We start from the raw sequence: 12,768 nt of genomic DNA, 5'->3' as shown, positions 1-12,768 counted from the left end.
CATGTAGGGAGAGACAGGTACCTAAGAATGGAATTCACAAAAGCCAGCAAGTTGAGTAGGGAGCCACTTAAGATAGTCAGCAGGAAATGCTGAGGAGAAAGGTGGGACTTAAGATTCCCTCTGCTTGGGATTCACGATCATATACCCTTTTCTAGACTTAAATATTAATTAGTATAGACCTCCCCCTTCCCAACAGAGTACCTAACCATGAGGCTAGAAGTCACTCCCCCTCTCTCTTAGGCCCAATATATACAAATACAAAGTGGCTTCAACAGAAAAGATTGAAAGAGACCCACTTGAGAATACCCATTCGCTCAGTAGTTAGGACATTCACCGGGGATATGGGAGAGTGGGTTCAAGTGCCCGCTCCACATGAAGCAGAGTGGGGAGCTGAACCCATGTCTACTGGTTAAAAAAAGGGGGTGGCACCACCATTGCCGCCACCTCCCCCTCTGGCAGATGTGCTTTGTTCAGGCCCTCAATCCAGTAGGTGTGCTTTCAGCATGCCGACCATATTGGACCCTGTAGGTAAAGAAACTCCTAGTTTGTGAATTATGTTGGGGCTTAGGTGTGAATTACAAGCTGAGTGTCAGGACTGATGTGGCTTTGCATATACCCACCAGAGGAAACTTAGGGAGTTTAAGCACCTACTAAGTTACATGGCAGCTAAGTAGAGGTTCTGAGGATCTAAATTTGTATTTAGGTGCCTAACATGCCTGTGAGGTAGTGCCTAAATCTTTTTGAGGATCTGGTCTTTAGGCACCTATCTGACTAAAAGTTAATGGGACATATGCTCCTAAGTGAGTGAGGCACCACAACACCTAAATACCTTTACAAATCTGGGACTTAGCTCATTAGGGGAGTGATCACAGAACTTCCTCTGAGGCACCATCTCATCAGCTGACTCAAGCTAGGAACTAGCATCAAAATCTGTGAACTAAGCATCTAACATTAGGTACCCGAGTCCATAATGACCTCTTGGAACATGGCTATTTCTACTTCCTTGCACATACTCAGTGCAGGATAACTTTTGGTAATTTGACATCAGCAATCATTTATTGTATAAATAAAGTGCAACTATTTGAAGAAACACGGTTGTTTCGATATTTCTTCAACAGATTTAATTAATTCTCTGGATATTAGGAAAACAAGAAACTTTGCATGTTCTCTATGTCCTTCTTGATGATGAATTCTCTATCAACTAGAGAATATCTATTTTGGGGGGAGTTAGCAGTAATAGCAAATTTTCTAAAAGGAAGTATAATTTAGCCGTCTAATATCAAACCATTGTCTAACTACTATCTGAGAGAATTAGTTTGCAGAGTTAATTTAAATTTGCTTGCTTTCAGACCTTCAGCTGCAGCTTTTAACATGGCAAGCTGAGCTCAGAATTGGTAATTACTGTACCAGATTAAAGAGACTAAACACAATTCAGTGTTAAATTCATGTCAAACTTGAATTAAACGTTGTTAAATCGTAAAATAGACAGATGGAAATGTTAAGACCAAGGAGAAAATATCCATATATTTCTTCTGTTTGCATTATGTCAATATATAAACTTCTTGGAACAGTGAATGATACCATGCAGTGAAGGTAAAATGTAATGGGCCAAATCCTGCTCTTACTGAGGTCACTGATAAAACTCCTATTGACTTCAACAGTATCAGGATGAAACAAACAAATCGTGAAAATTTTGGTTGATTTTCCTGATACAAGGTGCTATGATATCCACTGGATGAGATGAATTGTCTTATCTTAGGTAGATATCTGGTCCGTCATTGTAGTATCTTAGTGCCTCACCCTGTGAGGTAGGGAAATGCTATTACAGATGAGGAACTGAAGCACAGGGAGGTTAAGTGATTTGCCCAAGGTCACACAGGAAATCTGTGGTGGAGCAAGGAACTGAACTCAGTCCCAGGTTACTGCCATAGGTAATGGACCATCCTTCCTCCCAAATTCATAGAATCATAGAAATGTAGGACTGGAAGGGACCTCGATAGGTCATCTATTCCAATCCCCTGTACTGAGGCAGGACTAAGCAATATCTAGACCTCCCCTGCCAGGTGTTCACCTAACCTGTTCTTAAAACACTCCAGTGACAGAGATTCCACAACCTCCGTAGGTAAATTACTTGATTTCTTTTTAGTAATGTTATTTCTAATTTCAAAAACTGTTTGTAAATTCTAAAAGTAATTTGTGCCTTATTGCTGTCACCATATAATTGAAGCCTTAGTTATACATATTACAACATAATTTTCACTCAGCTTCTATTAGTCTTGCTTTATTGTTTATTCCATATCACTATATACACTTTTAATAGTTTATAGACAAATTGACCAGAAAAACCAGCAACGTTTTGTGTGCATTGTGCTTTTCTCTATTCTAGTTTGTACATCTGGGAAAATTTCTCTCTCGTCCTATACACTGTTAATCTACAAACATGTTGTTTGAAACTGATCTAGTGGGTTTGAGCCTGGGAAAAAAGTTACTGCTGTTTATTTACATCTCATATGAATCGAAAAAATCTCCTTTCTCCATACGTCCATGAAGCAAGCAAGATGATAGGTTTTGTGGGGAGGAGAGGAATATAATCAGAGATTTTATTTAATTTTAACTAATTGAAGTATTAACAGTCTCCAGAATCTTTGTTCATTAACTTGAAGGGCTCAGTCCACTCTCCAAAGGATTAAAAAATAAAACTATTAGAAGGAATCATTTCTTGCCTTTCTTAATGCATGTTTAATTTAAACTACACGGTGCATACCAACAGTATCTTTATCCCATTTATTAGATTTAAATGGAAAATATCTTAATCACACATATACATCCTATCCCTTCCACACTATGGAGACTGAAAATGGTGCAGTTTCAGTTGAATTACCTGGCGAATGGTAAGGAGGCTCGCAAAGAAGCACTGCTCCAACACCCTCCCGTACTTTCACCTCATAGCGTTCCTCGGGTGGAAACGTATCAAGATCTAGATTAAAAAAATGAAGAGAATATACAATGTTTTTTCAATGTTTTAGGATTATTTTCTATATTCGGATTTAAACATACAGCTCCTTTAGAGATGAATGTAGAAATACATCAATGTTTGAGACAAAGTGCAGGGCCATACAGCCTATTTTGCTTGCTTTAATACTAGCATCACCAACTGTAATGACTCTACCTGTTCTAATCACTGCAGTTGCAACTGCCCATAAAAAAAAAGAAATGTTGACTTTGGCTCTGATTCTCAGGTCCAGGCAAGCTGCATTTAGAGCAATAACCCAAAGATGGGTAGGGCAAAAGTGGGGGATCCTCAGCTGGCTGGCTGAAACAGCCATATGATCACTTTGTGCCAGTGGAGCAGTGCAAAGGGTCTTCTGTAGAAGGGCCAAGAATCAGATCCTTTTGAGTTACACATTCTACAGGCTGTAGCATTGCAATAATGGTGGCCACGATTATAAGACAGTCATGGTTTGGTTGCATGTCAGTTACTGACAGCAGATTTTATTTATTTATGTTAAGAGTGGTACTTACAAGCGGGGCAATAGCTACCTTACTTGCGTCACTTTCATTGTCGTATCTCTTATCAAATTAGACTGGGGCAGGGACTGTCTCTTTTACTAAGTGTTTGCATAGCACAAAGTACAATGGGAGTGAGGGAATCCGGAATGGGTCTTCTAAGAGCTGATGGAGTCTAAATAAACAATAATAAAGTATTAAAAACTGTGCACAATATAGAGCCAAAGGAATCATCCAACCTAAATTCAGATTATTTCAACTCTCTTCCCCAGGCTGGTTCCAGGATCTAACTACAACTTAAGTTCATGAGTAGCAAGGCAGAAACAATAACGACTAATTAGGATTGGGATGCATACTCATTTACACAAAAAGACAGCAGCATGGTTTATGAGCTACTGTAACTGAGAAGACAGTAGAATAAATACTGTACACATAGCAGGGAGACAACAAAATAATAGGGTAAGAGGAGAAGCAGATCTTTTTAGTGACTGCTTGTAGGACAAACATCGTAAAAGAAATCTCTAAAGACCTCTGCTATTAATATATAAACAGGGCATCTCTTCAAATGTCTGAACACCACACTGTCTTGATTCACCTTCTAGCTCACAACTAATTCAACCAATTATTCTTATTTATGGTTGGTTCAGTATTGGTACAAACTAGATTTGCAATGAAATCTCAGCTAGTTAAGAACATAAGAACAGCCATTCTGGGTCAGACCAAAGGTCCATCTACCCTAATATTTTGTCTTCCAACACTGGCCAATGCCAGGTGCCCCACAGGGAATGAATAGAACAGATAATCATCGAGTGACCCATCCCATCGCCTATTCCCAGCTTCTAGCAAACAGAGGCTAGGGACACCAACCTTGCCTATCCTGGCTAATAGCCATTGATGGACCTATCCTCCATGAACTTAGCTAGTTCTTTTTTGAACCCTGTTATAGTCTTGACCTTCATAACATCCTCTAGCAAGGAGTTCCACAGGTTGACTGTGTGTTGTGTGAAAAATGTTGTTTGTTCTGTTTGTTCCTTTTGTTTGTTTGAAACCTGCTGCCTATTAAAGTATATTTCTTAGATGAGGAATTGAACCCAAGCCGCGGCAGCGAGAGCCCCAAATCCTAACCAGGGAGGACATACATTCTTAAACTGGCATGGCTTGGAATGCATGTATGTATGTATTCACCTAGAGCATGAAACAGAAGCCTTTCATTTGTCAAAGTGGACTACTCTTCTCAAGCAGCTGGCCATATTATTTGCTTCTGACTTCACAACATGGAATGATGCCCCAAAACTGTTTTTTTCCTGGCTCTAAAATTTCACAATTTCTTGTGAGTTTGCCACTGTTTTTCATTCCCTCTTTCATCTTGGCATACTGCAGTTGTAAACCTATTATAGTGATTGTAAAAACTACTAGTGCTATCCATGAGTGGAAAATATACTACTTTGAATATGGCCAAAGTATGGTTTGAGGAAAGAAAAAAAAATCTAGCTGTCATTTCTTTAATATTTACTTTGATAATTTTGAATTAAAATATGTAAATGCCTAACTTTATGTCTGGACTTTTTATTTATGGCGTGTTTTGGATAAATTTATGAAATTTAGGAATAATCACCACAAATTCAAAGGCATAGAAAACAACTGGCAATTTAAATGTAAAACTAAATAAATTAGGTGTTTACTGAACTAGAACAGTCTGTGCCAGAGTGAATAGAGATGTCTGTACAATTACTGATCTATAACTGCACAGTTTCTTCCCACTTATGAAATGCTCTGAATGCTGATTGGCTCTGAGTGTCTGAGTTGCATAATGACTATCGTTATTACTCAGTAATTATAAAGAATGTGAATCCTTGAACTCTAATTGGAAGATATCCTTTATTAACCAGAGTGCAAGATTTTGTATAATCACTTTACAGTTATAACTGTACAGTGATTATGGAAATGTCTTTGCTTGCTCTGTTTGGCTACTACAGTCCCTCTGCTATGATTTGGCTCCTGTTATTAAAATTTTCAATCCATTTTCCACCAAAAAGGAGGTGGTTCAGCTTCTGACTCTCATCAGTATAAGCCAAAAAAGCACCAACATTTTACATCAAAGAAGAAAATTCCCCAAAGCAAAGGAAGTTGTTGTGGGTGTGTGTGCGCACATGCAAGTATGTGTATGCACGTGTGTGGTAACAGCTGAAAGCTAAAATCTTTTTTAAAACTACTTTAAAAACTTTGATTCATTTCTCTCCTGGAGACTCAATTCAGCCCCACTTTGAGATCAATGATATTTTTGCCAATGTTTGCAGGATTGGACTTTTCAGTTCCGCCCCCACCTTCCTAAGAAGTCAGCTTGGATTTTGTCCCAATAACAATTTTTATTTAATTGAATTTAAGATGGTTGTCTTCACTATGAAAATCTCTTCCTTTTTCTCCCAAGTACAAATATTGAATATTTTTTGAATTTCACCAAATTTGTTTTTTTTCGTTTTATAGAACGGGCAAGTCAATGAAAAAAATTAAAAAGTTTTTCACAATTAGTTTAGCATTTTTGAACAAGCTCTATGCCATATATGGTCTTGAAACAGAAGCATTTCACAGTTATTGTGGTAGTAGGGAGGTAGAAGAGCTTTGCTGACCTATAGGGAGCCAGGGGAAGGGGAAATAATAGAACAAAGGAAAGCAGAGACAACAAAGTTTTAATGCTTTTTTTAAAAAAAACAGATTTTTAGCAGTTTCCTGGCATATTTTGGTTTCCATTGTTTTTTTTAATTCATCCCTATTGTTAGCATTTGAACGTTTGCTTACAAAGCTCAGCACCCCTGGTATAAACTAGGGATGTAAATATCGTTTAAAAAGTTAACCATTTAAATGATTAAAATCATATCGTTTAACCGGTTAAAGGGAGAGGGACTGGGGCTGCTCTGGCCAGCCCAGGGCTGGGGCTTACACCTCTTTAAAGTGCTCCTCTCCAAGTCTGCAGCCACAGGCATCTGAAGTGTGAACTACTGGAATGCATGCCACTCCTTGGATATCAGTGGGAAAGTATGCCTACCGGCTAAATTCACCTTCACTATACAGAGAAACGCTAATCCAGCCTTGTGTTTCTGCTAGAAAATGCACTGTGGAATATTTCTATTTAAAATACAGACCACACTTGCATCCAGATTTGTGTGAAAATCCATGAGTCTGGCTTCACTTTTAAATCTTTGGTCCCATAATATTAAATTTACTTTCATGAAACATTATGTAAGCAGAGTTAGGATGAGCGCTCCCCTGACATCTGGTGGTGAATTGCGGGGAGTGTGGAAAGAATTTCAAAAATTTCGAAGAGTGTGGAAAGAGATTTCGAGCATTTGCATTGGCACCCACCCCCAACTTAGCGTAAGCCCACAGCAGACTGGGATGGTTATTTTAACAGCTCTGGGATCCCAATTTCTTTGTTATTGGGACAGGAGGAAAAAAAAGTTTGTCACCCTGATTGTGTGAATGGGGAACTATGGGACTGCTTTGTGACAGAGATGACTCAACTTCAGTTGGGTGGCACTTGCTAAACATGGGACATGGGTTCCAAAACCCCATGAATTGAGAGAGGTTGGGAACTGGTGTGTGTACCTGATGGTATGGGCCCCTTTTGAGGGCCTGGAACACCAATTGCACATTCTTCTCTCTCCACTCTTAAAGAGTAGTGCTAATTTTGATTCCATTAGGAGTCCATCTAGAGACTGCTGAGTTGAGTTCATGTTGGGCCAATGGTGCACCAGCACCAGGGCTCTCCTACTAAGAGCTGAAATCACTGGAAGAGCTGAGCTGAGATCACTGAGTGCTGTGTTAACCAGCGGGGGAGCCTGAAGACCTATTGTTAAGCGGCTGGCAGAGCGGAGCAGTTTGCAGCGTGTTGGAGCAGCCCAAGGAACAGTGAGCGGAGTGAAGCGGTTTGCAGGGACAGCTGGAGGAGCAGCACAGCTGGTGTGGTGGAGCGGGTCGCGATGAAGGCTGCAGCAGAACTCCACGGAGAGGTGGAGCAGTTGGCCCTGGTCCACATAAGGTGCCCCTTAACATCCTGTGTGGACTCCCCCCCATTTCCACCCAGGCTGTGGGGGGGGGGGGTAAAACTCTGCAGATAAACTCTTGAATTCTGGGGTGGCACTGACCAGAGACTTTTGGGTTGTTGGACTTTGGGGTAATTGGACTTAAGACCCTAAGGGGAAAAGGACATTGCCAAATGTACTTGGAGGTGGGTTTGTGTCTATGGTTTGTGTTATAATCCTGTTTGTGGTGTTTCTCCAATGGGATGCCGCATTGTTTCCTTCCTTTATTAAAAGGATTTTGTTACACTCAGACTCTGTGCTTGCAAGAGGAAAAGCATTGCCTTCTAGAGACGCCCAGGAGGGTGTGGTATGTAAGTGTCCCAGGTCACTGGGTGGGGGCTCGAGCCAGTTATGCATGGTGTTATTAAAACGGAACCCCTGGATACAGAACCTGGTCCTTATTGCTGCCAACTCAGAGGGGCAGAAGGATTACAATTACAACATGGAGTTTACATTAAACCTCTTAAACGGGTGATATTATTTACTAAAAGTGAAATACTGCCCTGTGCAGAGAGTGATCACAAGTGGAGCACTTGTCTTGCCTAAGCCCTTAATATGAGGATTAAGCCGTCCATAGGGCCTTATGCAGGATCTCTGCACAAGTAAAGATTTCACCCTGTGTTTTGAATGTACAAAATATTTCCAGGATAACACAATTTTAAGGGGGAAATTAAAAAAACAAACAAACAAAAACCCTTCTCTCTCCAGCTGATAAAATCTAGCTATTTATGTTACCCAGATACATCCTTTTTAGGGTGACCAGATGTCCCAATTTTATAAGGACAGTCCCAATATTTAGAGACTTGTCTTATATAGGTGCCTATTCCTCTCACCCCATCCCAGGTTTTCACACGTCCTATCTGGTCACCCTAATCTCTCTCAACAAAGTATCTGTTGTTGACAGTGTGTGTGTAGAAAACACTGCTCCATAGTCTGAAGTTGACAGAAAAGCCCTCAGCAGGGCCTTAAATGTGGCACAAGGATTGCAGCATTCTTTTCACTATAAAATGACACATCATCCATCTTCAAGAACTTCCAATCTGTTTTGACAAGGATGACAGCTGACCATCATGTGAACCTATCTGTATCTCTCTTCTGACAACTTCTCCATGGGTTCTATTGTGTCTTAAAAAAAATTAGGACACTATATGCCTCAAGATTGTAGGAATTCCCCCTTTCTGGCTAAATAAGCTGTGAAACTCTCTTTACAGATATAAATGTAAGGCTTTTGAGATGGCTGTAATGCCAACAGCAGGATGAAGAGTACAAGCTGCTTTAAAAACTTCTTGCTGGTCTGTCGATGAAGGCACGTTATATCATTTTCACAGAGCAATACAATGATACAATGCAATGACTGTAAAATGTTGCAACAATAATAGTGAAGCATTGACCATTTAAATCTAATCAGTATGTGTTTATCTGTTTTGAAGTATGTGCTTACATCCAAAACTTAGAGTAGCTTCAGCGCTTCGGACAGTTCCAAAGATATTCGATGCTATACAAACATATTTCCCAGCATCCTTTGATTTCTCTGGGTGATTGATAAGAAGTCTACCTCCCACGATACTGTAGCGATCCTTTGTTAAATCAATATCCCAGTTATTTAGTTTCCACCTATTAAAAAAAGAAAAGATGATGTGATGATTGTGAAACATCTACTAAAAAATTATTTGCAAGAAAACTCTTCATATATCGATTCACAACTTGCCTTTAATTGAAAATAACTATATTATATTCATGTATTACAATAAATGGTTTTATTTTAATTTTCCTTTCAGACAAGGCTCTCAAATTTGACCTGCCTTAATGCCATATAAACATGATGTATGGCAGTGTAGTTGTAGTCATGACAGTTCCAGTATATTAAAGAGACAAGGTGGGTGAGGTAATATCTTTTAACAGAAGTTGGTCCAATAAAAAAAAAGTACCTCACCCAAATTATCTCTCTATAAACATGATAGTCAGTCCAATTCGCAAGGTGAGAACCACCACCATTCGTGAGACTAAAAGAGCTATATGAGAGTGGGGCTGGGGGAGGGGGTCAAGTAGCTTAAGAAAACACCCACTCTGCACCCTTGGAATATGCAACAGAGTTACTACCTAATCTCTACCAGATCCTCCCCCATACACTTGGGGATGTGTAGGCCAAGGAAGTTACTCTAGGCATAAAGTAATAGTAATGCCAGTGAAAAGAAAGTCAGACTTGTTTTAACATTGCCATTTTTTTAAACAAAATTGCTGGAGACTTCTACGCTCCCTGACTGCTAGAAGAATGACTGGGGCACTCTGCATAGGAGACTGGATGGGTAAATGGATGGGCCGGCTTCTGCATTTGATTGTGCAGATGTGGCATTGCTGTTTTATTTCATAAAATTCAACCCCAACAAGGCAGGAACTCAGTGAGCCAAATTCATTCCTAGTGTAACTCTACTCACTTCAATGGAATTACTCCAGAAATGAAAATGACCCAACACTTTTGAACTGCGGACACAATTCCATGGGAATGTATAGGTATTATTGTGTCCACCAGAGGGAGCCCATAATATTGCTTGAAGGCAACAGAAACGAATTGAGAATATATAAAGCCTACAAAGTTCAAAGTATGCACACAATTTCATACCAAGTTCTACAGGCAAACAATACTTTTGAAAATCAGATTACACTCTGTTTGCTTCTTCAACAAAAAGAACTATTGAAAGGTTGTGTTAAATGCAGTTATTGTTGGGAAGTTAAAAGTTAATTAAAAATTGAAATCTGAAACAGAGAGAAAAATCATGTGAAGTGATTTTAATAAAAAATACATCCCTAACAAGATCAAAACTCAATAACTTTCAAACTGGAAGCTTTTCCATAGCATCAGCAGTAATAAACAATAATAATAATAGTAATAAAATCTTTAATTATATTAATGGGAATTAAAAGTTGTTACATATTTCATTCCCATGAAGAAAACCACATGTAGACATTATTAATAAATTATAAAATATATGCAGAAATATACAAGGGTAGCTATCACATACGTAGTTTAAAACATGACAAAACAGAACATTCTGCACAAAGTGGAATCTGTGGCGAATCAGAGGAAAAAGTCATAGTAAACATGTTCTTCTGAACTTGTTAGTTTGAGGTCAGTACACAGTCACGTTTCCTTGATCCAGCTTGAATTTTTCTTTTTGTATGAACACAATATTATTTATATTCCTTTGTAAAACAAAGTTACTCTATAATTAAATGTCATAAAAATAGGCCTTAATAGACTCATTCAAAATGTGCACAAACCATAACTGAGTGACCATGGGATCTTATTACTGTAAAAACTGTCTCTCCTCATGCAGTTCCTCTAGCTGACCCCAATATTGCAAATACTTATGAGTAACTTTATGCACAAGAAAAAGTCCTATTTAGTTCAGTGGAACTTCTCATACGCTAAAAGTTTCTAAGGAGTGCAGGTCTTTTCATGTTAAGAACCACTGTTACACTCATTGTGTCACAGATAAAAGAAACTGTAAGCTCTTCAGGACACGGGACACATTTGTATTTGTTCTGTAAAGTGCTCAACATGCTTTTGCGTGTCATATTAACAAAAATGTGTGGCCACGGGGCCTCCATGCCTATATAAGAAGCTGGTGGCTCAGTTAGGGCCAATCCAGATGGAGGTAGGAAGTCTAGAGACCTAGAGACAGCAGGGGACGGAGAGCCTAGAGAAGGGCTCTCTGCCAAGAAAGCTAGCAAAAGCTCTGAACCCAGAAATGTGGGCTATTGAAAAACCCTGTATGGAGGACTCTGGATTCTGTAAAAGCAGCAAAGAGTCTTGTGGCACCTTATAGACTAACAGACGTTTTGGAGCATGAGCTTTCGTGGATGAATACTCACTTTGTAGGATGCACGTAGTGGAAATTTCCAGGGGCAGGTATATATATGCAAGCAAGCTAGAGATAACGAGGTTAGTTCAATCAGGGAGGATGAGGCTCTGTTCTAGCAGTTGAGGAGAAACTGGTTTTGTAGTTGGCAAGCCATTCACAATCTTTGTTTAATCCTGATCTGATGGTGTCAAATTTGTAGATGAACTGAAGCTCAGCAGTTTCTCTTTGAAGTCTGGCCCTGAAGTTTTTTTGCTGCAAGATGGCCACCTTAACGTCTGCTACTGTGTGGCCAGGGAGGCTGAAGTGTTCTCCTACAGGTTTTTGTATATTGCCATTCCTAATATCTGATTTGTGTCCATCCTGGCCACACGATAGCAGACCTTAAGGTGGCCATCCTGCAGCAAAAACACTTCAGGACCAGACTTCAGAGAGAAACTGCTGAGCTTCAGTTCATCTGCAAATTTGACACCATCAGATCAGGATTAAACAAAGACTGTGAATGGCTTGCCAACTACAAAACCAGTTTCTCCTCCCTTGGTTTTCACACCTCAACTGCTAGAACAGGGCATCATCCTCCCTGATTGAACTAACCTCATTATCTCTAGCTTGCTTGCATATATATACACCTGCCCCTGGAAATTTCCATTACATGCATCCGACGAAGTGGGTATTCACCCACGAAAGCTCATGCTCCAAAACGTCTGTTAGTCTATAAGGTGCCACAGGATTCTTTGCTGCTTTTACAGATTCAGACTAACACAGCTACCCCTCTGATTCTGGATTCTGTGTATTTGAGAAACCAGAGAAGGCAATATAGGAAGTGGCCCCAAGAGAAGCAGGTCAGTTGGAATCTTAGGGCAGACAACCTATGGCTTACACCCCAATTATCAGAGGTCTGAAGTAGAGAGATGGCACTTGTCACCTTTGTGGTGCCACCTTTCAAGGTGACAAGGCAACTCCCGGAAACAAAGCTTAGAAGCCCAAGGAGGACATAAGGATATTTCAGCCCTACAGAAGAGTGAAGAATTGCCACACTTGGAGACAGGTAATGTGAACAAACTCCTGCACAAATAGGGAAGAGACCAGCATGCACCTGGTGAGAAGATCAGGAGAGCTAAAAATTGAGCTCAGGGAAGGATTGAAGGTTTTGTGTTGGACTACTGTTTATCTCCAAAACGGAGTGGTTGAAAGCATCACAGTGACCAAAAAGCCTAGGTAAGAGAGTTGGAGAGACAGGAAAATGAAGACATTGTTCTGAAGTAACTATATCAGCAGGTAAGAACATAAGAATGGCCACACTGGGCCAGACCAATGGTCCA

The 12,768-nt window shown here is 39.8% G+C and overlaps 1 protein-coding gene across 2 annotated transcripts in view; it reads right to left on the bottom strand.

Annotated features, from left to right (window-relative positions):
* CNTN1 (contactin 1) overlaps positions 1 to 12,768 on the bottom strand; it is a 434,418-nt gene that overhangs the window by 150,381 nt on the left and 271,269 nt on the right. For both annotated transcript variants that reach the window (XR_007772052.1, XM_050936109.1), the window contains exons 5-6: positions 9,028 to 9,200; positions 2,882 to 2,977 (exon numbers count right to left, since the gene is read on the bottom strand). Coding sequence is in view for 1 of the 2 variants with exons in the window: in XM_050936109.1 (XP_050792066.1) it covers positions 2,882 to 2,977; positions 9,028 to 9,200 (269 nt within the window). In the remaining variant the exon portion in view is untranslated. The remainder of the gene's footprint in view (positions 1 to 2,881; positions 2,978 to 9,027; positions 9,201 to 12,768) is intronic.

This window comes from Gopherus flavomarginatus, chromosome 1, assembly GCF_025201925.1.
Source record: "Gopherus flavomarginatus isolate rGopFla2 chromosome 1, rGopFla2.mat.asm, whole genome shotgun sequence".
Lineage (NCBI taxonomy): Eukaryota > Metazoa > Chordata > Testudines > Testudinidae > Gopherus > Gopherus flavomarginatus.
The sequence above is the reverse complement of the archived record's forward strand: the minus strand, read 5'-3'. Positions and strand labels throughout refer to the sequence as shown.